Source organism: Rattus norvegicus, chromosome 6 (assembly GCF_021556685.1).
Source record: "Rattus norvegicus strain SHRSP/BbbUtx chromosome 6, alternate assembly SHRSP_T2T, whole genome shotgun sequence".
NCBI classification, from domain to species: domain Eukaryota; kingdom Metazoa; phylum Chordata; class Mammalia; order Rodentia; family Muridae; genus Rattus; species Rattus norvegicus.
The window spans coordinates 101,817,780-101,843,613 of NC_141539.1; the positions used below are offsets into that span (position 1 = coordinate 101,817,780).

The following is a 25,834-nucleotide window of genomic DNA, read 5'->3' on the forward strand; positions in this document are numbered from 1 at the left end:
CTCGTCTGTCTCCAGTATCCATACTGCCAACACCTTACCTTCCAAGGTTCCAATCCAACCTAGGTCCTCATGGGGTCTCTTATGGGATGGGATATCTGGGCTCCCATGGGTTATCTTATGGCATGGGGTACCTGGAATCTGGAGAACACCTATGCTTGCTCTATTCTAGCAGATCTGAAACATTACCCAATCCTTCCTAATGCCCCCCAGGAAGGACTTTCCTGATCTAGCTTCATCAGATGGTCACCAATTTGGCTTTAAAGATCCCCATGATGTTCAGCCTCCTCCTAGTCCTACCCCTGCTCCTGTGAGTTCACACTCGTGCAGTGGGTAGGTGGGGGCGTTGCTCTGGGCTCTTCTGCAGATGTTACTAGGGAAGACAGATGAAGCTCACCAGGTCCACTGCCATTCTGCTGTGGCTTTAGAATTCTGGGGCTCTTCTACCGTTTCACTCTGTCTCCCATGTCCGATAACACCTTCTCCCTCACAGAGATTCAAACAGGCCCGCACACCTATGGTTTGAAAGATTCTTTATTTTGTAAACATTTGTGTTTAAAATAGATGAACCCTGCTCACAATTCATATAATGAACTCAAGACACGGTACACAAAGTTCACCCATCACGGGGAGATTGTGGGACTCGGGTGATGTACCAGGGGGAGCTGATCTCGGGTGACAGGCAGACAGGCGGGAAAGCCTGCTGAACAGTCAAGGCCAGTGACACAGCCCACGCCACTTCCCAGACTGGCAGTTAGGGTGAGGCGAGCTCCAGAAGAGAGAGAGCACAGATATTCTTCATATCCCAGTCCCCTGTCGCTGTACCTCAGAGCCGTGACCATGGTACAGAGTCCCTCCCAGAATCCCCAGGGTAGTAAAAATCAAGTCCCTGCTTGAGGGGCTGGGACAAGAAGAGAGTGACACTTGCCACAGGTTAGGGCCAGTGCCCTGTAGAAGCTCTCCTCGGGTCCCTGGCTGAAGGCAGCTCTGCTCACTGTTGTGTGAGTCTACCTAGGACCTGCTACTACCTAAGAGTCAGTCCCCAGGGAAGCCACCTCAGCCAGTCATGGTCCAGGCTTCCAGCCAACACCCTGTCTCTCTTTAGTGAACAATGGCCTACTATTCCCGGTCTCCTTTTCCCTCCACCAGACATCCTGAGCTGTTCTCTCCCGCTGAATGCTTCCTGGCTTGCTAAGTCAGGAAGGAATTCCCATTGCTTTCATCCCCATCTCCTTTTTAGAGGACTAAAAAGGTGTGAGGCTCTCTGTCATCACCGCTGTGCCCTGGATTTGAAAAAATCCCTGGTCAGTCAGTGAATGCTCATCAGAGCCCAGCTCCTCCTTTGGTTTGGCTCCAGACCCAGCCTTGAAGTGCATCTTGGGACTATTCTCTTACCTGAGCTCCTCCCACCTTGGGAATGTAAGGACAAACCCTACCAGGGTTGGTTTTTTGCTTTCGTTTTCTTTTTCTTTTTCTGAGGGGCCTCCTTCAAGCTACTCTTGGGCCACAGGGTTAAAGAAACTTCCTGAGCATAGAACTCTGGAGGAGGTGTCCTTCCCTCCCTGAGTAGCCACTCAGCAGTTGGCAAAGCTTCAGCCTTAGACTTAGAAATAAGGGAACAAGGGGGAGGGAGTCCTGGAAGGCAGAACAGCACCAAGTATTCTACCCATACCCGCCCTTCTCTTGCCATGTTTAAGGCCTGTTGTCCACGGACTCTGGGGGAAAACCTTAACTTCCGAAGGCTGGGTTCAGTGAACGAGGAGTGATTGACTATATCACTTGTGACCTCTGCCAGGGAGTCTGGGTAAATGTCCTCACAGGGGACCGCCCTGCTGTCACCACAGCACTCACTGTTCTGTGAAGCCCCCTCTACTCTTGTCCTAACCCTGCCATCTAGGAGCCAGCTCTTCGCATCCGCTCTGGCCTCTAACTCAAGCTCACAGCTGACTACACAGTGTCTGACCCTGGGGATCCCCTTGCCCTCTGGCGTCCTCAGGCCTTGATCCCATCTTTAAATCCACGAACCCGGGTGAAAAGGCTGTGCACTCGCTGCATGGGAGGTAGAGAACAGAGTGACTTAATCCCCGCCACCCCATCTTGTCATCTTCTTCTCTGCTGTGCCTGCCTCTGGACTCAGGTCCTCACAGAGGCACGTAGGCAGCCAGGCAAGGCCAAAACTCCAGCAGAAGGCAAAGGCAGAAGAGGCCAGTCCAGGCTTGAGGACCACCTCGTAGTGTTTCCTTCCTACCTCAATGTTCTACCTCCCAGGCCATTGGGGAGGCAGCCCATGGCACAAAAAGGGGCAGCAGGGAGGGGAGGAGGAAGAAGCACCCTTAGCCTTCAGCCCAGCCCAGAGCAGGGTGAGCCATCCTCCCTGGGGCAGAGCCTGGGTCCATTCCCTTAGGCAGAATCAGGAAGGAAAGAAGAAAGGAACTGCATTAGCAGGACACACAGGCTAGGGAGGAGAGACGTGGATGACGTGGACGCAAAATACATGGGAAGGAAGGGACTGGAGAAAGAGAAGAAAGAAGAGAAAAAGCAGAGAGCCCACGAGATGCACTAAAGGAGTCTTTAAGTGGCTTTGACTCCAGCCTTGACCGTTGTCCCAGGAGCCTGGGGTGGTGAGATGGTCGAAGCACATTCTGGGGTCACAGCAGGCCTGCGGCTGGGAAACAGGTTGAAAGGTTACCACTCCAGGATAGCAGGGCTGGGGACAGAGGTTGCTCGGAGACCACAGCAAAGCTGCTCACAGGGCCAGGCAGGGGAGTAGCAGCTACTGGTTTTCAACAGGATCTTCAAATGAAAGGACAGTGATGGACAAAGCCCAGACTCCCTGCCTCCACGGGCCTCCTGAGGGAAGGGGACTGGGGGAGGGAGGATTCCACACAGGACCCTCAGCACCAGCAGGTCTTTGAAGAGTTTGCTGGGCCTTCAGTTTTGCCTTCGTCTTCCTCCAGCTCGGCCAGTGCGAGCTCATTGCTGGCACATGTTCGGAGACCATCCAGCTCTTTCCTGTGAGCCTGCAGCACCAGCTCGGTCAGACGAGTGAAGGACTGGGAAGGCAAGGAACACAAGTTAGGCCAGCGTATCCATCTCTGCTTATCCTTCTACTGCCAACATGGAGGCATTTCCCACCTTATCTTGGCTCCTGTCTGCTGCTGCTTCTCACCATCCCACCAGAGACAGAGAAGTCCCCACTGTTCTCACCTCTTTAATGTTAAGGTTGGTGCAGGCACTTGTTTCGTAGAAGTCCATGCCATACTCCTTAGCCAGCTGCAAGACAAGGGCATTTCTGAAAGAGAGTCAGTGAGGGAGGGGAGGCCCATGCCACCTGGTGTGTGCCTCTGCCATTGCACGGCCCGGCCAGGGTGCATTGAGAAAACGACCGAATGTCTTACTTCTTAGAAACTGTGGGCTTTTTAGGACATAGGCTGGCAGAGAATGGGACAAGATATCCCACCAATACATCCATTTCATCCAAATCTACACACACACACACACACACACACACACACACACACACACACACCACTATATCAGGTCACAAAGACAACATGAGGAGTATAAATGAGAAAAATGGGCTTTGAGTGTAACAGACCCAGTCTAGGTGCCATGCTGTCACTCAAGAGCTGTAAAAGCTGGAACAAGTTACTGTGAATTCTCTCCAAGGCCCAGCATCACCCTCTGTTAAAGGAGAGTGGCGGTGTCTACATCAGGGTTGTAGAATGATCCCATTGGGTCACACGACTAAGAACACTTACCGCAGTGCCACGAGTATAGCGCTCAATAAGAACTGTTACTCTCATAGGACATGTCTCTATTTTTCACATGTTAATGACATTGTGTTATTTTTTATGCCCCCCCAAATCAATTTTATTTTAAGGACTAATGGAATGCTATTGACTGCAGAGGAAGAGGAAAACTCCTGAGGTGCTCAGGGTTGAGAGGATGACTCTTGTCTCAGAATAGTAACCTTTCTGTTGTGTGGGAGTATGGTCTCCCGGTGTGTGTGTGTGTGTGTGTGTGTGTGTGTGTGTGTGTGTGTGTGTGTGTGTGTGCTTGGACCCTCTCTGCCCCTTGGCTTGGCTACCTGGGGACCCTTCATTCCCACACTTTCCAGGCATGTGGAGTCAGGGTGTGGGAGGGATGCAGTGGGAGGTGGTTCCCTGACTGCAAAAGGTCAGTTGTACACAGATGCTGTTAAAAATGCCAGCAACTCCTTCCTCATTGCCGTCACAGAGGGGGTCTTCGGAGCACCGTGCCATCCTGTTTAGGGGGTCTGGGACCTTGCCTAAGAGGTCTTATTTGTCCCCTATGTGGATCCCTGAGGGTCAGAAAGCAAGCTCTCTCTCAAGAATGTAGACTCCCCAGTGTTAAGGTCCCTGCTCTCTGGACAGGTCCTGCAAGAAGCCCTGAAGGGTGGGACTTCACCTACCTGCTGCCCTTGCTCTCTCCCCACCTGCCGTTTCTGTTCTTCGTCAGCCTTATTCCCGATGAGGATCTTCTGGACGCCTTCTGGGGCGTACTAGGGGCAAACAGAGGTGAGCCTAAGCGAGTGTGCTTCTTCATTTCCAGATCCCTATGCCATCTCCACCGGCCTCCAAACCACCACGTCCAAGAACCCTAGAGGCAGAATAGGCTCCCAGAGTACTGGAGCCCTCTCCTTTATCTGCAGTTTGGTTTCCCACAATTTCAATTACCACCAGCCTTGATCTAAAAATATTAAATGCAAAATTCCAGAAATAAACAATTCATAAGTAACTTTTATTATAGCACATTGCAATCTTGCTGCTGTTGTTGTTGCTTTAAAAGAAAAACCAAACCTGTGTCTAATTTATATATTTTTGTCACAGGTATTCAAGACTAAGGAAAACCAGCATATAAAGGGGTCGGTACCAGCTGAGTGCTCAGCTTCCATTGTGAGCCCAGGATTGGAGTGTCATGGGGACTACAATGCCATGGCTGACGCCCGAAGAGTGTCTCAGGGACATCTTAGGGTAGAAGACACCACAACAGATGTCTCTTTGGGCTGAAAAAATGGTGTCTGAACTACATTGGGTTTCATTTAGCCTTTACTTGACAGATGAGAGACCGGGGACCCAAGGAGTTGATATGCCTTTGCCAAGGCTCCACCATGTTCAGCAGGTCTAGAAGCCCAGTCTGCCCCTGAGGTTTTAGGAAGGAAGCTGCCCATGAGGCAGTCCTGGGACTAATGCATCTCCAGGAAAGACATTGCTATAGAAGCCTTGTAGGGTATAACACATAAGGGTATGGAAGTGTTGGCTTTTTCTGCCCAACTTACCCAAAGGTCTCTATGTCAGGTTGGAAAACACAAGATTGTTTGACCGACACTTAGAGCTTGTTTTTGTCCCATGGCCCTTGTTTTGCTTTTCCCTAAGCACCCCTCCCCCATCCCATCAGTGAGGCGGTATCTCCTACCTCATCCACGTCACTGACCCACTTCATGATGTGCTGATAAGAGCGCTCGCTGCTAATGTCGTAGACTAAAAATATTCCCTGAGAAAGAGAGGGAAAAAAAGAGAGACGGAGATGGGAGACACACACAGAAGATGTGCAGTCATGTACAGGCTGGTGGTCCTTGTATGTCCAGCCCACTTTCCCCTTCCCCCTGCCTACAGTGAGGAGGCCTCAGCATCTAGACATGCTTGCTTTTCCCTCAGATAGGAAGGCCCTGCACGGTTTGACCAGGCTCTCTGGCATGAGGTAGAGGTAGTGGGGCAGAAGTTGTGTGTGTGAATGACGAAGGTACAATAAGTGCTCTGTGAATAGCTAAAGGACAAATGACAAGTGAGAGAGTCGGGTCCCCTAGCAGGCAATCCGAGGACACCACATCAGGGTTCAGTAACACAGGTATCTCGAACACTCAGTGCTGGAAGTGTGAGTGGCAGTCTCCCAGGTCTAACCCTGAAATGGTGGCTCACCTGGGCTCGCCGGTAGTACTGTTTTGTGATAGTCTGGTACCTCTCCTGCCCTGCTGTGTCCCTGCAAGAAAAAGCCAGTCCCTCAGATAAGAGGCCATGGGGATAGAAGATGAGTCCCTGTACCCTAGGAGGAAATGTGTGGAATTTCAGGGTGAAAACTTAGTAATGCTCTAATCCCCAAGAGTATCCAAACACACCCTAGTCTGCAGTGAGAGGCCTGGTCCTTGGCATCAGCATGAGCAAGGCCCGTGTTGGTCATGATTGAGCAGAAGGAAGGATCTGTCACACACCCAGTGCCCAGGATATCTCTGAAGGCAGTTTCCCATGGCATTCTAGAATTGGGAGGTAGAGCCATACTGTAGTAAGGGCTTCCAAGACCTTTAGGCCAGAGACACACAGCAGCCCCTGGTGGTCAACAGTGGAAACTGCACCATGTAGTTAGTACAGAGGCAATCTGAAAAAACAGTCCCAAGCTGAACCAGAGAGTGCTGCTTTCAGCCTTCCTGTCTTACTGCAGTAGTACAGCTCCAGAGTAAAGCCTAATTCTGAGATAACCCCGCACTATTTACCAACTCCCCGATTTCCTTCCCTTTAGTGAGCTCTCATCACTCCAGTGGTTTGTTGGAGTTAAGGTTCACTGAACAGGGGTGGGGGTTTCTGACCTCACTCTTCCTACATGTATCCAGTTATCTCAGATGAAGCTCAGAGATTTTACAAATGGTAGGGGTACTCAGAGACAGCTCAGAGCCCTCCCTCCTTTACCTGTCTCCTCCTACAGCTCAACTCACCAAATCTGTATCCTCACTTTGATGCCGTCTACTTCGATGGTTTTCATCTTAAAGTCAACACCTGGAGAAAGCAAGCAAGTCAGGAAGAAGGGCTCCTTCAAAGAAGGCTGCGACACTCAACACGCGTGGGAGGGATTTCGCTTTGGTCTAACATGACAAAGAGGTGGCTGGAAGCAAGTGCCTTCACTAACATTTTACCTCTAAACTCATCCTAGGGAGTCATTTGGAGCTTTGGATGGGTGTCCATTTAACCAAGCTGCCATTTCCTTGGCAATAAAAAGTGGGAACAGCCAGGTGGTGGTGGCACATGCTTTTAATCCCAGCACTGGGGAGGCAGAGGCAGGCAGATTTTTGAATTCGTGGCCGGCCTGATCTACAGAGTGAGCTCCAGGACAGCCAGAGCTACCCAGAAAAGAAGAAAAAGTGGGAACATTACAAATTATGTTTAGGTTGCTAAGAGGACCCTGAGAGACACAGCGCTGGCCTGCGCACTCCGCTGTAGCTGTCGCTGACCTAGTGCAGTGCCTGACACGCAGCAGGTGCTCAAAGACCATTAACTGATGGGAAAAACAGGAAGAAACAGGAAACCCAGAGTTCTCTGGTTCCTCAGTCCCGGGCCTTGAAGAGCTAAACTGCCAGTCCCACCTGATCAGAGGACCCAGAGCAGAAACATTTGAGGAAATCTACAAGGTTCCAAGGAGGCTAGCATTCCCAACCCCACCACCATTCTCCCTCCACATCTGGGCTTTGCTAAACAGGAAAGCACGTTCTCTTATCTCTCCTGTCCCAGGTTTCCACCAATATAGACATTAAAGTCAGCCCCTTCCCTCCCACCACCAAGAGCAATCATCGTTTAATTAGAAGGGAGAAGCTTCAGAATGGAAGGCCCAAACTAAATCAAGCCGGTCAGGCATGAATCACTTGCTGCCCGCCCGAGCTGATTCATATCTATCCGGCTGTACTTTTCCAAATGGCATTCTTCCCTGTGTAAAGAGAAAGGATGATGAAGAGGAAGAGGATGAAAGGAGAGGGGCACCTGGCCCTGGTGGGAGGCTGCAGCCTACTTCCTCCCTCCCTCCTTGGACAAATAGTTACAAAGAATTGCCTTCTCCTCAGAACCTGACACAGGAGGTAATCCAGAATCAGGAAGTTCTTGCTTCAAAGAATGGTACCTTCGTCCAGGAAGGAGCAAGGGATTTCCCATATAATAAACCTAGCTCATGCTCACTGGTCAGGAGCATTTCTTGCTCAAAGTACTCACAGGAGAGACGGAATAGACACTTTTATTGCCTCTACTGAACATCTGTGAGATTTTCCATTGTACCCTGCACAGGTCTCAGTCTCAAGGGGGACAGGGCAGCAGAGACACACGGTCCCTTCCCTTACAGGGGAGAGTAGGAAGGAGGCAAAGGCCCAGATGCAAATAGCCTGCCTGAGGTTGGCACAGTGTGGATTAGAGTTTCAAACACAGGCTTGCTTGACACTGGAGTGCACGCTCCCCCTGTACTGCTTCTTGGGTTGGAGGACGTGTGAGGGGAGAGTCAAGGGTTAGCATGTTGACTCCACACGGAAGTGGTTAATATCACCGACTCATCAGGAATCTAGAGTCACAAGCCTTCTGGACCATCTGAGAGGGAGTCTCCAGATTGTAGCAACTAAGGTGGGAAGAGTCAACCTAAATGTGGGTGATGCCATTTCAAGATCTGGGGGTCCTAAGCTGAATAAAAGTGGGAAGGCAAGCAGGGCAGGAACATTGAGTCCCTCCTGCTTCCTGACTGCAGATGCAACGCAACAGCTCCCCCAAGCATCTGCCATGACCCTCGAACTGTGGGCCAAGGTAAACTCCACCTTCCTTACATCACTTTTGTCTGGCATTTTGTCACAGGGACAAAAATCCGTAAGCCAAAAGAGAAGTCGACACTGTTCCCTTTCCTGGTTCCCTGCATGTCCTTGAGAAGGAAGGGCTGTGCTGAGAGGGGGAGCTGCCAATCCAAGGAGACCTTCCTTGTGAGAGGAGGAGGGAGAGAAGATGCTGTTAGAGGGGCAGAAGGGATAAGCAGAGCTGGAGCCTGATCCATCCTCCCTCACTTTTTTTTTTTTTTAAGATTTATTTTATTTTATGTATGTGAGTACACTATCGCTGTCTTCAGACACACCAGAAGAGGGCATCAGATCCCATTACAGGCGGTTGCTGGGAATTGAACTCAGGACCTCGGGAAGAACAGTCAGTGCTCCTAACCACTGAGCCATCTCTCCAGCCCTCTCCCTTACTTTGGACCTGCATGGATGGGAGTCAAGACTGGGCAATTTGGGGATCTCAGAACCTCCACTCTTACAGGCTGTACTGCAACCTCACCACTCCAAGTTTGTTTAACATGTCTGAGAAATAAAGGCCTTCCTCTTGGCTTCCGATATATTAATGTATGAAGGAAGGAATGGTCTGTACTTCTGAAGGATTTCCCCCACTTTTTTCTCTAAATGTAGAAGATGTGCTAGCCCAAGGGTCTCCATGTTCTCCTATTCTGTGTCCACCCCCTCCCCTGACTTTCCGTTCTATCCATGCAGTACCACGTGCTGACCCGGGACCTTGCTCTACCCTGCGTGGCTGTTGGGTTTTTGTTTGTTTGTTTGTTTTTTGTTTTCTATTGCAAGATAGAATCAAACACTAGCCTGACAGAGTCCTCTGTAGACTCAGACTTCCCACTTCAGACGGTTGGCTGCTCAGCAAGCTAATTCTTCAAATGTGTTGACCTGTCACATCTTCATGCAACCGTTCTTCAGCCCCTGTGCGCCCTCTCCTCAGGTCAACCATCAACAGAGTGACTTTCCACAGCACCTCCTCCGGGGCCCACCACCTCTCTCCCTTCTTCACAGAAAAGTCCTCTCTCCTCCTGGAATCTGTCTATCAGCAGTCCTCCCTGCTGCTTGTCCTAACACAGAGCTCCTCCTCCTTGCTGCTTTTGTCTCTCCTAGGAAAGAGAGAAATCCTCTCTCTACCTCCACCCCAGGGTTTGTTCACGCCTTGCCTCTCTAAGGCAGAATTAAGATGCATACAGATTTGGACTCAGGAGGTGTGAGCTGAAGCCGGAGGAGTTATATCTCGCTTCCAGGTCCGAGGATTGTTCCTCAGTGAGCTCTCGGGACTATAGTTTTCAAAGTGTATTCCCAGACTCACAGCCTTATAGCATCATCTTGGACTTAGAAAGGCATGTGTCTGGATCCTACTTCAGCCTTGGAGACTCGGAACCCCAGAGATGTGAGGCCAGCAGTCTGTTTCAAGAAGCTCCCAGGGAGAGTCCCACACATCTTAAGTTTGCCAGCCACGTGGTTCAAAGCTTTGCACCTGAACTGTCAAGGCAGGCAGCGTGGGTAGTCTCTTTCAGAGTGTGCTTTGCAAAACCTTGGCTAAATTTAGAATTACCCAGGAGATCTTTTTTCTTTTTCTTTTTTTAAATTTAATGCAGCTACCTTAAAACATAAATAATAAAAATTAAAGAAAAGAGAGAAAAAGAAATATAGCTACCTTAATTTGTCTAAATCCACTAAGTCATAATTTGAGTAAGGTGCAGAAACTATATTTTAACAGACTGTGTAGAGCAGGGGTTCTAAACCTTCCTAATGCTACGACCCTATAATATAGTTCCTCATGTTGTGGTGACCTTCAACCATAAAATTGTTTTTGTTGCTACTTCATAATTGTAATTCTGCTGTTATGAATTATAATGTAAATGTCTGTGTCTTCTGGTGACCCCTTTGAAAGGGTCATTTGACCCCCAAAAGGGTCAAGGTCCACAGGTTGAGAACCACTGGTGCAGCCTATGGCAGGAAGTTAGTTAGAGGAAGTCTGAGAATATAATGTAGGGTAATGTAGGTTAGCCCTGGGATCAGAAAGACCTGGGTTTGAGTTGGGTACTTAATACATGACTACAGGCAAATCATAATTTCTTCCAGCTTCCATTTTCTAGCCTGTAGAATAGAGTACCACTCGCCTCCTAAGGGTTGTTGTGTATAATTACAACATCGAACTCCCTGCAGTTTCTATTGTGGTTTAAATGAGAATGTTCCTCAGAGGCTCAGATGTCAGCTGAAGGCTTGCTTCCTAGTGGGTGGCGCTGTTTGGGTAGCCTTAGGAAGTGTGGCCTTGTTGAGGAAACACATCGTTAGGTGTAGGCTTTGAGGTTGTAAGGCCTGGTACTAAAACCAATGTTTCAATGATTCATATTCATATTCATATTCTCTCTCTCTCTCTCTCTCTCTCTCTCTCTCTCTCTCTCTCTCTCTCTCTCTCTCTCCTTCCTGCTTGGAGTTCAAGATGTGAGAGCCCTTAGCTTCTGCTCCAGCCACTGTTTGCCTGCTTCTTACCATGATGGACTCTTAGATCTCTGGAAACAAAAGCTAAATAAACCCTTGCTTCTCTAAGTTGCATTGGTCATGGGTTCTATCGCAGCAATGCAAAAGTTACCGATGCGTCCACCTTTGTCTACTGACTAGGGCTCCTGAAAACGCTGGGACTGTAAAACCGGAGGACCTAATACAAAACGGATTTCACCATCAAGATCCTTGCAACCCTGCTATTCTTGGTAGGTTAGGAACAGCCCGAGGGAGCTTTGCGATGCCAATTCTCAGGTCCAGACCCATCAAAGCTGATGCTGAGCCTCCGGCCAATCACCAGGCAGAACCACACCCAAGGCTCATAATGATACTCATCTTTATTTAAAAAAAAAAAAAGATGCCTCTTAGCTACAGAATCCCAGTGAATCTCAAAGGTGTGGGTATTGCTATTATGAGGCATGTAGAAACCGATTTATGCCCATACCCTATAGCTGAGTCAGAACTGGAGAAACCGGTCTCTTAAAATCTACAGGGATGCTCTTCACTCAGACAGTGACTTCCAACCCTTTAAGGCTGAGGAATCCTCAGGGCTCTTCCAACCCAGTGCTCAAAGCCCAGCAAGCTGCTGTATCCAGCATGGTGCCTGCCACAACCAGTCCCCTTTCTGGCTAAAACTGCAGAGTCAAACCCTCTGCTCAAGGAATTAGGTTTGGGCGCAGTGTGCTCTTTGTGGATAGGTAACTCCTGACTGAACCATTGGTGGGCGCAGTGGTGATTCCCAAGGTGGCCTAGCCAACATGGGCAAGGAGGGTTAGCCAACTTCAGACGGACCCTCGCCAAACCATCATAGTGGCACACGTGTAGTCCCAGCTACTCATGAAGCTGAGGCAAGAAACTTGCTTGAGCCCAGGAGATCAAGGACAGTGTAGACAACACAACTCTTGAGAAATCTCTTTGAGAAAAAGAAGAAGACGAAGAAGAAGAAGAAGAACAAGAAGAACAAGAACAAGAAGAACAAGAACAAGAACAAGAACAACAAGAAGAACAAGAACAAGAACAACAAGAAGAACAAGAAGAAGAACAAGAAGAAGAACAACAACAACAAGAAGAAGAACAACAAGAAGAAGAACAACAACAAGAAGAAGAACAAGAAGAAGAAGAAGAACAACAAGAAGAGGAAGAAGAAGAAGATGAAGAAGAAGAAGAAGAAGGAGAAGAAGAAGAAGGAGGAGGAGGAGGAGAAGAACAAGAAGAAGAAGAAGAAGAAGAAGAAGAAGAAGAAGAAGAAGAAGAAGAAGAAGAAGAAGAAGAAAAAGAAGAAAAAGAAGTCAGCTAGCCTCCTCCGGATGAAGCAGAAAGCATATCCAGGTCCTATCCGGAGGGACACCAACAAAAGGATGCTCGAGAGGAGAACAGCTAATGCCAGAAGCGTGCATGAAGAAAATGCCGGCTGAAGCTGGGGCTGTGGTGCTATACCATGGCACTGGAGTCAGTTTAGACCAGGCTCCAAGTTCAGTGTCTGAGTATCTGCATAGTCACAACGCTTGGCTTAGTGATACCCGAAAGTGTCTTAGGACTTCCAAAGGAGTCTCAGCCTGTGACTGTCCACTGCTGCCTGATGGCTTCCGCGTTGATGGGCAGTACTTCAACCATGGGTTTGGAAGAAGGGTTGAAAACAATGTTCCCTCTCTTTACTGCCTCTTACTCTTGGCTTCAAGCCCTATCTAGAAATAAAGCTCCTAAGGGCCAGAGAACATATTTTGGTTTTTTTTTTAAAGTCTTGCCGCTATGTAAGCACAGTACTAGGAATAAAGCTCTTGTCCCAGAGAGCATAACAAAGGACAGGCATGCGTCTGTGACTTAAGAAGAGGCATGTTCTCTGCCACCTAACCCCTCACAGACACTGACACCTTAGGCACTGGGTGTCTGTGAACGGTGCAGCCCTCTCCATGTAACTGTGGGCTAGGGAACCTCAGGCCTCTTCTCTTCCTGCTGGGTTCTGGCTATGAGGCCTCTACCCTTGGAGCACCAGTCTCTCACAGCACCAGCCAGAGACTGCCAGGACTGAGTGCAGTTCTAGTACCAGCCTCAGTTACTGGAGAGATGGTCAAGGCTCTTCTCTGGGCATTGACATCTGAGGTGACATAAGGACAGGGCCAGAGATGAGACCTGGTGCTTACTTGGTTCCAAAAATATCCTAAAGTCTTGCCAGCTCTCCTGTTTAGCAGTGAAGGTGAAGGCTATGGAAAGAAGCAACAGGACTTGTCTGGGACTCTTCCTGCCCACTGCTGAAGGTGACAAGGGCAGAGCTCAGAAATGCACACATAGGCTATATTAAGAACACTGTGAAAGCCCACTGGTGATGGCACAGGCCTTTAATCCCAGGGAGGCAGAAATGGGTGGATCTCTGTGATTTCGAGGCCAGCCTGGTCTACAGAGTGAGTTACAGGACAGTCAGGGGTACACAAAAAAAACTCTGTCTCAACAAAACAAAACAAAACCAACAAAAACAAACAAAAAAATCCTAAAACAAAAATAATACAACAGAAAGAACACAATGGGTGGTCAGAATTCACTTTCCAATTCTGCCTTTACCACTAGTTGCCTGTTTGGTCATGGGTGTGCTGGTTGATCTCTTTAGACCTCCAATTCCCCACCTGTTCAATGGAGAAGGGCAATCCCAATGTCAGAAGATTCTTGTGAAGAGCATGAGAAAGCGTATAAAACCCCTAACAAGATCTGGCACAGGGCTTTATGAAATGCTAGCTGAAGACCTCATCAATCTCCCGTAGAGAAGGAGAATGGACACTTGTCCTGGTTGGTCGGTTTCGTTTGTTTGTATTTAGTTAGACACAACCAAGAACCACCTGGGCAGAGGGAACCTCAATTGAAGATTTACCTTGTTTATAGACATGTCTGTGACCAGGTCTAGAAAAGACTGTCTTGATGGGTGATAGATATATCACCAATATACAGGAGGGCCCCAGCCCACTGTGGGCAACACCATCCCTAGGCAAGTGACGCTAGACTGTATAAGAAGTTAACTGGGCATGAGTCAGTGAGCCAGCCAGTAAGCAACATTCTCCAATGATTTTTGTTTCAGTTCATGCTTGAGTTCTTGCCCTGAATTCCCTCAGTGATCGGTTGTGATCAGGAAGTGTAAGCCAAGCAAACCCTTTCCTCCCCCAAATTGCTTTTGGTTAGAGTGTTTTATCACAGCAATAGAAGGCAAACCAGAATGGAAACCAAGCATCACAGCCCAGGCAATGGAAAGAACATAGGAGGTAGAGAGTGCTTCCTGCTGGGCAGGAGAGCACAGCTCTAAGCAAAGCAAAAAGCAAAGTCTACCAAGTGTGGAACCCAGAGGGCTTCTGGAGTAGACAAACCTAAGCTGTCCCTATGGGTGTCAGCTGCTGTCTCCCTCCAGCCAGCACCTCATGGGTTAAGACCCGGTGCCAGCCTGCCGGTCGGCCAACTTGAGTGCCACATGCTTGAGTGGAAACAGGGCGGTCTCTGGATGCCAAATGCTATCACCATGATCAACCATAGCCCAAAAGACCAGCATCGTGACCTGAGCCTTTTCATTAGCAATGAGACGCCACGTAAGGAACAATTTAATACAGTTGAAACCCAAGGCAGACACCCAATCTCTGGGGCCATGCTGGCTCCAGTTACCCAGCATCAGTCCCATGAATGCTCTCATTCTCCACCCTGGCACATACTGGGCATGTGCAGTTCCTATGGGTTATGGCTGGAGGGCACTTCTAAACAGGTCACCCTTATTGACACTGAAACAGGCTTTAGGTAGAGACTCTGTGAAGAGGGGGCTGGCTAACTCTAAACCTTCTTCCCAAATGGGCAGTGGTGGTGCACACCTTTAATCCCAGCACTTAGGAGGCAGAGGTAAGCGGCTCTCTGAATTCGAGGCCAGCCTTGTCTATAGGATGAGTCCCAGGAGAGCCAGGGCTACACAGAGAAACCCTGTCTCAAGAAATAACAAAACAAAACAAAACTCTCAAGCCTCCCACTCAGCAAATATCTCCTCAGGAGACTAACAGTGCCACCCCCATAACTGAGGGGCATGTGACAGCAAGAGAGGACTCAAGACAAAGGCACACAGTCCTTCCAGGAAAAGGAAGAGAACCTTGTGTCCCGCCTGTCACTTGCATCCTTCCGTTTTCTGTCTGGTGACTCTTACCTCACTCTTCCCTGGACCACATGCTGACTGACTTTCTCCTCTGTAGAATGGCAGACCGTCCCTCATTCTGTCTTTGTTCTGAGGAAAAGGTACACACAGACCTCAAGGCAAACACATTAGTCACCATCACACTGTCTTGCTCTGGAAGTCTCAGGAAGCAGAGACATAAGAAGGTACCCTGGTCTAGACAGAATCCTGATCCTCTAACTTACTCCAGGGTGTGTTCTAACCTCCAGGATACTGGGACAAAGGCTCTGATTCCCATGTCTACCCACTGGAAGGTCTAGAAATCTCAGCACTGATACTCTAGCTGTTCTTCTTTGAAGCTCAAACACATGCACGCACTGTGTGTCCTCAAGCACCCAATCATAATTACTTAATTTTTATATTCATTTTGTGTATCTGTGTATGTATGCACGCACACCTGTTTGTCATGGCGCACATACATGAGTGTGTGTGTGCATGTGAGTGTGCGTATGCGTACGTTTTGGAGGGCACCTCAAAGAAGTCATCTCTTGGGCTGGAGAGAGATGGTTCAGTGGTTAAGAGCTCTTCCAGAGTTCTGAGTTCAAATCTCAACAACCACATGGTGGCTCACAACCATCTGTAATGAGATCTGAAGCCCTCTTTTGGTGTGTCTGAAGACAGCTACAGCGTACTTATATATAATAAAAAAAAAATCTTTAAAAGAAGGAAGTCATTTCTCTCCATCTATAATGTGTCCCAGGGACTGAACTCAGGCTAGCAGGCTTGGCAGCAGGGACCCTTATCCACTGAGCTGTCTCACCTGCCATTTTTTAAAAAATGTTTTTAAAGTAAAAAATTAGCAATAGGTGGGAGACCATCAAAGTAATTAGAGGCTTTTCCTTTTTTAAAGATTCAGCCTTTGGGATGCTAGGAGTTTAAGAGCTATTATCAGATGATAGAGGGGGTCTCGCTGTCCAACACTGACGCTCTTGAGACTATAAGGAATATGTGGTCCCAAGGCTTGCATCCAAGAAGCGTCTTACTCTATGGCTCCCTGGCTGCTGACATGGTCTAGGAAGGTCACTCCGGCAGCCTGGCTAAGCTGATGAGTAAGCACCATGTCACCCCTGGAACACTGGCTAAGAAGCAACGTTTACGTTTACTCTAAAACACCAATCTATCATCCTTGTATGTCCCGGAGAACTCCACTCACGTGCCCATCACAGGAGTCACTGCCTCCTTCCCTGCTATGTCTGATTTCTTCTACGAAATGCAAAAGAGTTAGACGCTCTTGCAAACAGTTCCCCCCTTGTTCTTCCTCCCCGCCTCTCACAGCCCTATGTGTGTGTGCCTGATATACTGACTCATTGTCTTAAGAGTCCCCAAAACCCAATACAGCCCTTTGCCTGTCCTAGGGAAGGGTGGAAGGCCTCTAAGGAAGAGCACACATTCCTTTGTTCAAATACACCGCTCGCTCATAAACGCTTAATGTGTGTCAGGGACTAAGCGAGGCACTCTGAAACAAGCTGCGTGCATAGACTGTGCTCTGGGAGCACTCATTTTAGCAGAGAGGACAGACTGAGGAAAGGAACCAACGCACCATTTTGAGAAGGTCAGGAAGCCAGAGCAGGATAGAGGGAGAAGATGCTAAAAGTAGGATGTTCAGAGAAGGTCTTTCTCTCTCTCTCTTTCTTTCTTCCTTTCTTTCTTTCTTTCTTTCTTTCTTTCTTTCTTTCTTTCTTTGTATAGGATAGAGTTTATTCAGGGCATGTGGAGGGGAGTTAAGAGGGTAGTAGGGGCAGAGATAAGCAGAGAGAGTAGAGGAGTGGAAAAGTAGAGGAGTAGAGAAGAGGAGTAGAGGCTGGTCATGAGTACATGTGGGGGGGGAGGGAATGGGGAGAGAAGGGACAAAGGGGGAAGAGGGTAAGAGAGAACAAGAGAGCAACAAGGTAGGTGGTCTCTAAGTTGAGGTCCCAGTGTCAAGGGCATGCAACAGAGAGCACTGAAGGCTCAGGGCTCCAAGCAGAGGAAGCAACAAGCATCTGTCAACAAGCATCTAGCTAGTAGAGACTAGCATTATTTTGCATGTTGTATATTTCTTATAAAGTGAGAAAATATGCAAGACCCTTGCATCTTGTTGAGATCCTCACACATGCAGGCAAGCACATGTACACACACACATACACACGTACACACAAAAGAAGAGTGACTATCTTAGGCTCTGACCCTAACAAATCCAGCTGTAATGGAAAGGGTAGGGCTTCCACATACAGCCAGGAAGGGCTTTGGTGTGTCCAAGCTGAGAAATGGCCTCCACATGCTTTCTCTCCAGCACCTTCCCTTGACCCCTGGAAACCTTCCCAGTCCCATGAGGAACTGACTTAGCTCTCAAGATCCTACTCAAATGTCACTTCTGTGATCAACCTGCCCAGGAGGGATTCCTAACTCTGTAAGTTCAAAGCCTTAGAGTGTGCCACCCGCCCCCTTACATGGTAATGCCCTGTTTGTTCGGAAGCCTATTGCCCAATGACTCTTTGAGCCCATGGACGGCAAAGCAGCATCTTATTCATTTCATCTTCCCTTTGTCTGGAAGAAGGGCAGATCACTAAATAATATCCAATGAAATTGAATACATGCAAGGACAAAATGAATGAGAAAGTGAGTGGAAGGAGATGGATGGGCGGATGGACAGACGGACGAATGGATGAAGTATAAGCCAGGAGAAAAGAGCAGTGAAGAGACAATTTTAATCAAGGGAGAGCAGTCAGGGATCAGTCCACATTTCAACTGCTGGCCTTCTCCCTAGATCATGGTGCCCCATCCCAGAGTTCTCAGTAAATCGACATCAAACCAGTAATAAAAGAGCAGCATTCAGACCGAGGTACTGGTCCTCATCAGGCATCCCCAGTCCTCCCTCCCAGGCTCCCCTCGGCGGATGTGCAGAGGAAGCAGAACCCTCTGCCATGCAGGGAAGATGTGCATCCTCTGTTCTGTGGCTTGCAGGATAGCGGTTCCTTTTGGCAGCTTCTGAAGGGATTGCTGGGATGAAGAGCCTGCCCAAAGCCAGTTTGGAAGAAGTGAAAGGGAATAGTTCAAGTATGGGTCGCCCGCGCGCGGGAGGATGGCAGTCACTGAGTTATCCTGAATATTTTTTGAAATTAGGGTGGATAATTAGCTCTTTCCTCCCCAGCAGAAAGAATTAAATATGGAAAAAGCCCTGGACCCTCTTTGACTGAGTGCACCAACTAAACAGAGGAGCCAAGAAGAAGCCGGATGCCTGTTAAGGCACACAGCAGTTTTACAAAGGAAAAGGCCGCAGTATTAGATTTCAAAAGTAGCCGCTCTGAGAAAAGCTGGAGATCAGGACAGAAGGGTAATGGCCAAATATTGACTTTCTCATTATAAACCACCTTTCCAATTTCAGTGCAGGGAGAGGAGGAAGAAGAAGAGGAAAGACCATCGAGTGCAGGAAGGCAGGAGAGAAACAGGGTCTAAAAGCCAGCAGGTCTGCGTGGTGCAGACGTGCAGATCAGCAAGACCTGCAAGTTTCAGCTGTTCTCTTCCAGGGATGGCGTCCTTGGGGAAGGGGTGGGAGGCTGTCTGTGCCTGTGTCAAAGGAGGAAGGAACAAGATGGAGAAATAGATGGCTGAGAGACAGTGACACTTGGTAGGAGCCCCAGCCCAAGGTGGAGTCACCTTCACCCTCCTGGGCTACCCAACTCTGTTGTACATCCTTGCTAACACTCTTCCTTCAAAGACACTGCCAGCACCAAAGATGAGAGACGTGGAACAGAGATTAAAACAAACAAACAAAAAAAAAACCCAAAAAACAAAAAACAAACCACAAACAAACTGGTCCCACACCCATGGCACATCTGACAGCTTCCTGATTTCTCCCCATTCATTTAGCACTGGATTCCCCAACCCTAGCTTAATGCCTGACACATACCAGCCTCATGCTCAATAAACAGTGCCCAGATGGGGCCAGGGTGAGGTAGCTCATTTGGTAAAGCACATGACACACAAGCATGTGGAATCTCCATCGTCCAGGCAAAAGGCCAGGTGAGGCAGTGCGAGCCTGTAATCCCAGTGCTGACAGGGCAGAGCCAGACAGCTCCCTGGCTAACAAGCCTAGCAGAATCAGTGAGCCCCGGACCCAGGTGAGAGAGTGTTGTCTCAAAGACCAAGGTGGGCAGCTCTGAGGAATGACATCCAAGGTTGACCTTTGGCCTGCATGGGTACCAGTACGTACATCCCACACACAAAACAGCATCCAAATGATGAGTCTTCAAGTGATGGGCAGGATGACATCATAGCACATTACTGACCATTTACTCATCTCCGTAACATTCTTAGGAGCTAAGAATAATAACTGACAGCAGCTACAGTTTTATGGCGGACTCTCCCAAGTGTGTTGGATCTATTAACCTCTATAATCTTCCTAGCAACCATTAAGAAGGGCTCTGTCGCTGTCTTTTATTTGGAACTGGAGAACTAAGCACAGAGATCAAGTGGGTGTTTGAAGGATTCAGGGCTGAAATGTGCGGGTCACTGGCTGGGCTCTTCCCATTCTACCCAGGGCCTTTTATCTTCCTTTCCTTTCTATGAAGCCTGGAGGAACAGAGTAGGGGGAGATGGGTGGGTCTCATGCTGCCCTAGATCCGCTAAAATCTGACAAAGCCATGAAGCATAGAAAGCGACTGAGCCCTAAGTCTTACTGTGTGTCTCCTACTGTAATTGTATCCAGATCCCCGCTTGGTCTAGAAACCTTCAGAACCTGGGGTCATGGACCCTGGGGTCACAGTACCCAAACACTGGGTCTCTTAGGTCCAGGCTCAGATTGAGTTCTCCTGGTTCTCCCTCCCCTCTGACACCTCCCCCGCAAACCCCCAAGTCAACACAAACGCCTGCTTTAGGCAGTCAGATCCAGTTCCAGTTGAACTTCTTAAGGCAGGTGGCTGCAAGCGGCAAGAGAAAACAACCACGGCTTAAGCTGCAGCAGCCAGACCAGTCCAACCAGAAAGAGGCCACAGCCCTCCTCACTCTGAAGGGGAGCAGCCTGAGGGAGGAGGCTTTTCAAACAAAAGGCCCAGAGAACTAGGTGAGCCTACTTAGGGAGGACCAAGGATGGGCAGGCAGAAACCAACCCCCAGGAAACCCCCTCAGGCTGGCATTATACCCCTGTCTGGCCACCACAAAGGTGCCTGGTCACAAGTATCCACAGAGGAAGTCTCCTGTCTGCCTGACCAGATAGCACTGGTCACATGATACTCTTTATTTTTTTTCAGAAGTGCCAGCCTGGTGGTTTGAGTCACTTCCCATGTCAAGAGCTGAAACCAAATCACGAAGGTGACAGCTCGGGCAGCTGCTTGTTCCCAGAGGAGTGGAAAGGAGCTGAGTGGGGTTCCTCCTAACACGGAGAGCAGCACACCCTGGATCAGCCCTCAAAGTCTTCACCTCCTTCTCTGGCTAACATCTTCTGTACCTCACTAAAAAAAAAATCCTATTGCTAGGCTCAAGCCATAACCAGCGCCATCATGGCCTCTGCTGATTGGGCCTTATGTATACTATATCATATGATTATAATATTATGATACTATATCACAGATGGTGAGATGGTGCCTGGCCTTGCACTCTACCCATAGAACTAAGAGGCATATGACTGGGCCTGCCTCACCCTCAAATTACTTATAGTTTAGGAGACAGTGCCAAACAGAGGAATGCTCTCTGTCCTAAAAACTTCCTTCGGTTGCAACCAGACTGCCCGGAGTCCCGTTGACTCCCACTCACTTCTCACCTCTGTTATCTATGGTCTCCCAGCTCCTTCTGCTCCCTTCCACTGCGGGAACCCACCCACAGGCAACCCACACGGCAGCAGCACTTCCCCGCCTGCTGCTGGATTCCACAGGGACGGCTCTCCCTTTCCAACACCACCCTCCCCCTTTCCCTGTCAGCATCATCACCTCTCACTGGCTGCCTCAGGCACACAGGAGACCATTAAGACCTTTACTGGGAGCCGTGGGGCAGCTGTAGTCAGTCCCTTCTATCTGAAGAGTGCTTTAAGGAGCACTTGCAGATATGTTATCTCGTTTTTGGCAATAACTCTTTATTGCCTGTGTCTTACTAGATGAGAGACTTCTCTGGGCAGGAAAGGGTGCGTTTAATGTCACTAGGATGCCTGGTATGACCCTTCCTGGGAATACTCCATTACATTAACAGATAAGATAGTCTTATCAGGAAACTGCAGGAGCACTAAGGTTCTCCGCTCCCCACCAGCCCTCGCCTGGCAGCTCAGTTGCATGGAGTGCATGGAGAGGGAGTACCTGTGGTACTAGCTTCAGGGTTGACGGACGGATGGTGAGGATATGAGTGCCTCGGTCTCCCTGGCTGGCTCTTTCATGGAATGCTTGGGCTCTTGCGTAGAATATACTGTAAATTCTAAAAGAAGCAGCCAAAGGTGACATCAGGATGAGCCAAGAATGTGAACTCTCGCCTTGGCAGGAATTAGCGAATGGCCTCATTTTCTCCAATCACAAGTGAAACAAAACAAATGAGGGAAGATGTCTAGATCCATGTCTGACATGGACTTTCCCACGCACGCACACTTTCCTTAATGGAGAAATTATGAATCGGACCTGGCAGTCTCATTTCCCTGGCTTTTTGGTTCGTCTCCTGGCTGCCCCTTCCTTGGGAAACTTTCCAAATCACAGAACGAGAAAGCCTCTCTGGACCATCCAACTCTTCCCCTTCAATTGTAGTTAATGCTGGAAACATGGCCAAGATGAGGAGGACCTCAGGGCCTCTGTAAGCTTTAAATAAGAAAGCACTTGAGAACCACAGAGGGGCAGGTTTGAAGGGCTGGAGTGAAGAATGACATGTTTGTCTTCCGTGGACTTTGGAATCCTAAGGACTCAGTGCACCATGTGGAGAGCGGAACCTGGCCACCCACCTGACAGCAGAGAGCAAACTTCCGGAGTAGGTTTTAGGCTGACATACTTAAGCTTCGAAGTGGGTATATAGAAGCGGACCACGCAATTCTTCCCCACTGCCTGACACAGCGAGCTCCAGAGAGTTTTCAGAGAAGCCCCTGCACTCTATCCAGAAAGACAAGGAGGGTCAGTGGTTGGAGGTGTGGGGTGAGGGATGGCTCTCTTTCAGGGAAAGTACAGCCTCTCCAGGGTCATCTGGTATTTCAGAAACAGATACTCCTTCCCTCATTCCTTCTACTGAAGAGGGGGACGGCATATGTCTGTCTCCTGGGGGATGCTGACTCCTCACACAGTAATCAGGAGACCTGAGGTCTTCCGAAGGGATGGGAACCAGTAAAACCCTCAAAGGGAGAAGTCCAGGTTACTCCTAGGACTTGTACCATGACTCCAAGGTGCAAACTAATGTTCTTCAGGCAAAATCCAGGCAGATACCACCACCCCTCTCCTCCATACCCCTTGACTCATTGCAGATAGCTCAACAGCTCTTGGCCTCAGACCCTCGTCAAGGATAATCAGGATACGCTTGCATAGTAGCAGCCTGTTGCCCTTTGTCCCCAAGCCTGAACCTCTCTCATATCCCATATGGCTTCTCAGCCCCTCCCTGCTCACTCCCATGACTTTCCCCAACACCTGTCTCATCTCCAAGGGCTCTAGAGAGGCAGGAAGCCCTCTCTCAGGCAAGGCTCAGTATCTGTGCCCTTCTATTCTCTCCACAATGGTTCTGACTCAAACAGTGACCCAATCCTAGCTCCTGGATCTTTTAGGAGATGACCTTAGCGTTTCAGAGAAATATGGACAAGTTTTGTTCTCTGGTTCTACGTGATACAAGGAGAGGGATGCACAAAAGGAGACTATACGAACTCAATGAGAGGGACCACCAGCCCTCATACATGCCACTGTCACATACATGCCACCATCATATATGTGCCAAATACTTTACAAACATTTGTTCATTTAATTTGATCCTCAGGAAGGTCTCACTATTAGACCCATTCAACAGCTCAGAAGTTTAAGTCATAGTCAAGGCCATGTTCCAAAGCAGGTCTCCAGGTTTACCTGACATTGCCTGCCCCAACTACAAGGCTCTGCTTCTTCAGACTGCAACTACCCTCACCGCCTTCTCTCTTGGCAACGAGTGTGTGTTGGCGGAGGAGTGTGAAGGGGGGAGAAGAACGCCTTAAGAGGAAGCTCTCAAGGAGGGCTGGAGCCCTCCATGAAGGCAGCAGGGCCTTCTAGGAGAGGATTCCTACTGGATGACCAGGCAACCAGCAGGTTTTTTCTGTCAGGAGCAGTGAGAAGGCTATTCCAGAGTTGACCAAGTCTGGTACCCTGGAGTTAGATATGGGTGGAATCCCCTCAAGTCAGACTTCCTGGAAGAGAGGACTTTCCCTTGCCCCTGAAGCAGGCACCATTGAGTCACTCTCAAAGTGACCCTCACTGGCCTTGCCAGGGTACCACCAGGCCTTTGTCCCAGTCTAACATAGGTCCTGCCTACTTGATGGCCCCCTGTTCTGCATGAACATTTCCAATCTTCCCAACCCTCCTTCATACTGTCGCTGCCCACCCCATCCCCCTTCCTGCACTGAGGTTTCCCAGTCCTCCTCCAGGTATACCACCTTGTGGCTTTACCATCGCTATTGCCCTGGAAACTGTTTCTTTGACTAGTGTCTGACTCTGTCCACTCCTCTCCTGGCTCCATATCAACTCACCCTAAAACTAAGGTTACCTCAGTGATTGGTCCTCACTTCGATCTCATTCTCCTCCCTTCATCTGGAACTGTGGGTCTATCACTTCGCTGGCTGTGAATCTCGCTGCCCCGGCTCAGGGCATTCTGGCCTACACCCGCCTGTTTTCTCATCTTGGATCAGAAGGCTCCCCTGCCAGAAGGCAGAACTCCCACCTCTAGACCATGACTGTAGGCAACACATAACCCTCACCTGTGGGAACCCAGGCTCAGGGCCCCAGTCGGGGGACCTCTCACCCCTAGGTGCATGTACTCCCTGTCTCTGCCTCCCGCGCCACTGCCTCTACCTTGAGGGGCGCACCATCCCTTCCGGGCTGGGGATGAATTAGCAGCCACCGGGAGGGGAGAATAGGGCGCCCCCGGGCCACCGCCCCTTACCGATGGTGGAGATATGCGAGGAGTGGAACTCGTTGTCGGTGAAGCGGCATAGCAGGCAGGTCTTGCCCACCCCGGAGTCCCCGATCAGCAGTAGCCGAAATAGCACATCGTACTGTTTCGCCATGGCAGGGACTCAAGGGGGCCCGAAGGCTGCAGGCGGCTGCGGGCTCAGCCCCGCTCAGCCTCTGCCATCGCGGCCGGAGCCCGCCCCAGGACGCCGCGGTGGCGAGAAGGAAGCGGCCCGGCCCCCGCGCTGGCCTCGCCCGCTCGCTCGCTGGCTCGCTGGCGCGGGGAAGCGCGGCTGCGGCGGGAGCGCGGCGCGGGGAAGCTCGCGCTGGCGGGGAGGTGGGAGGGGACAGCTGCGGCTGCCGCCCCTGGCCGGCCCTCCCCTCGTCCCCTGCGCCGCCGCTGCAGCGGGAGCGGGGGAGGGGAGCGGCGGGGACCCTGTGGCTGTCCGGGGCGGTGTCCCAGCTCTGCTTTCAAGCCCTGGGGTGTCCCGACCCGGGCAGAGTTGCGAAGGGATACATCTGCATCTTTCCGCCGAGGATCTGAGAGGCGGAGTTGGAATGAGCGCCCATCCAGCCCACATCCCCAACCTTGACTTCCCGGTCCCATCGCTTCTCCTCGAATCCCATCCTGAGCTTAATTTTAATCACTCCGCCCTACCTAGGTTGCCCCTACAGAAGCCTGGCCCAGCTTATGAGTGGCAGGTCCTCACCTGGGCTCACCCCTAGTTGGAAGGCCTTCATCAGGGTCTGGATTAGAACGCCCTTCCCTTCACCAACACTCTGGGGTTTTGCCCGAATTAACTGTCATTGCCATTTGGCCTCCCCACAACAGTGACTTATGTCACGCCCTCCCACCTCTTAAACCCGGAAAACACCCGCTGACCCATTCATTGTTCAGTTCATCAGAGTAGACAGATAAATTATCATTAAAAAAAGAAACCCAAGTGCAAAATTACTTGGAGGAGGTTCCTGTAAAGTTTTCTTTAGGTCTAAATTGCTAGGGTGGGTTCTCGGATTACGAAATATTTCTGTACACAAATGGTACCCAAGAATGAATCGTTCTCTCTAGAGACCCAGTTTACTACTGCCAAATGTGTTAGCACCAGAGAGAAAAATCAATCCTCTCTGGGGTTCAGAAAATTGCCTGCTCTTAAGAACTGGTATTAGGGGAGAAGTCTAGCCTATGGGGTCTTTAAAAGCAACGAGTGTGTGTGTGTGTGTGTGTGTGTGTGTGTGTGTGTGTGTGTTCAGGCATGAATTTGTCAGTAGGAGAAATGGATCAAGGAAAATGGTAAGCCTACTGTCTTGAACTATATTTCAAGCAACGTGTCTAAATGTATATTAAAGAGGGGAAAACACAAAACATGATCACTACTTTGATTTAAGGAACAGATCCTAGTCTGGCCATTAAGATTCATAGGTGTGGGACTGGAGCGCCGCCGGCTCAGAGGTTGGGAAAAAGAGCTGCTCTTCCAGAGGTTCAGTTCTCAG

At 49.6% G+C, this 25,834-nt stretch overlaps 1 protein-coding gene across 2 annotated transcripts; it reads right to left on the reverse strand.

The window, feature by feature from the left end:
• Nucleotides 1-513: 513 nt before the first annotated feature.
• Nucleotides 514-25,186, reverse strand: Rab15 (RAB15, member RAS oncogene family). 2 transcript variants are annotated; one of them, XM_087552774.1, is made up of 7 exons: nucleotides 25,054-25,186; nucleotides 6,728-6,788; nucleotides 5,940-6,000; nucleotides 5,437-5,514; nucleotides 4,433-4,522; nucleotides 3,205-3,270; nucleotides 514-3,050 (listed from the first exon to the last, which is right to left on the reverse strand). In XM_087552774.1, exons 1-7 carry the CDS (start codon nucleotides 25,082-25,084, stop codon nucleotides 2,892-2,894), a joined length of 546 nt encoding a protein of 181 aa, XP_087408900.1. In that variant the 5' UTR covers nucleotides 25,085-25,186; the 3' UTR covers nucleotides 514-2,891.
• Between the last annotated feature and the right edge of the window lie 648 nt (nucleotides 25,187-25,834).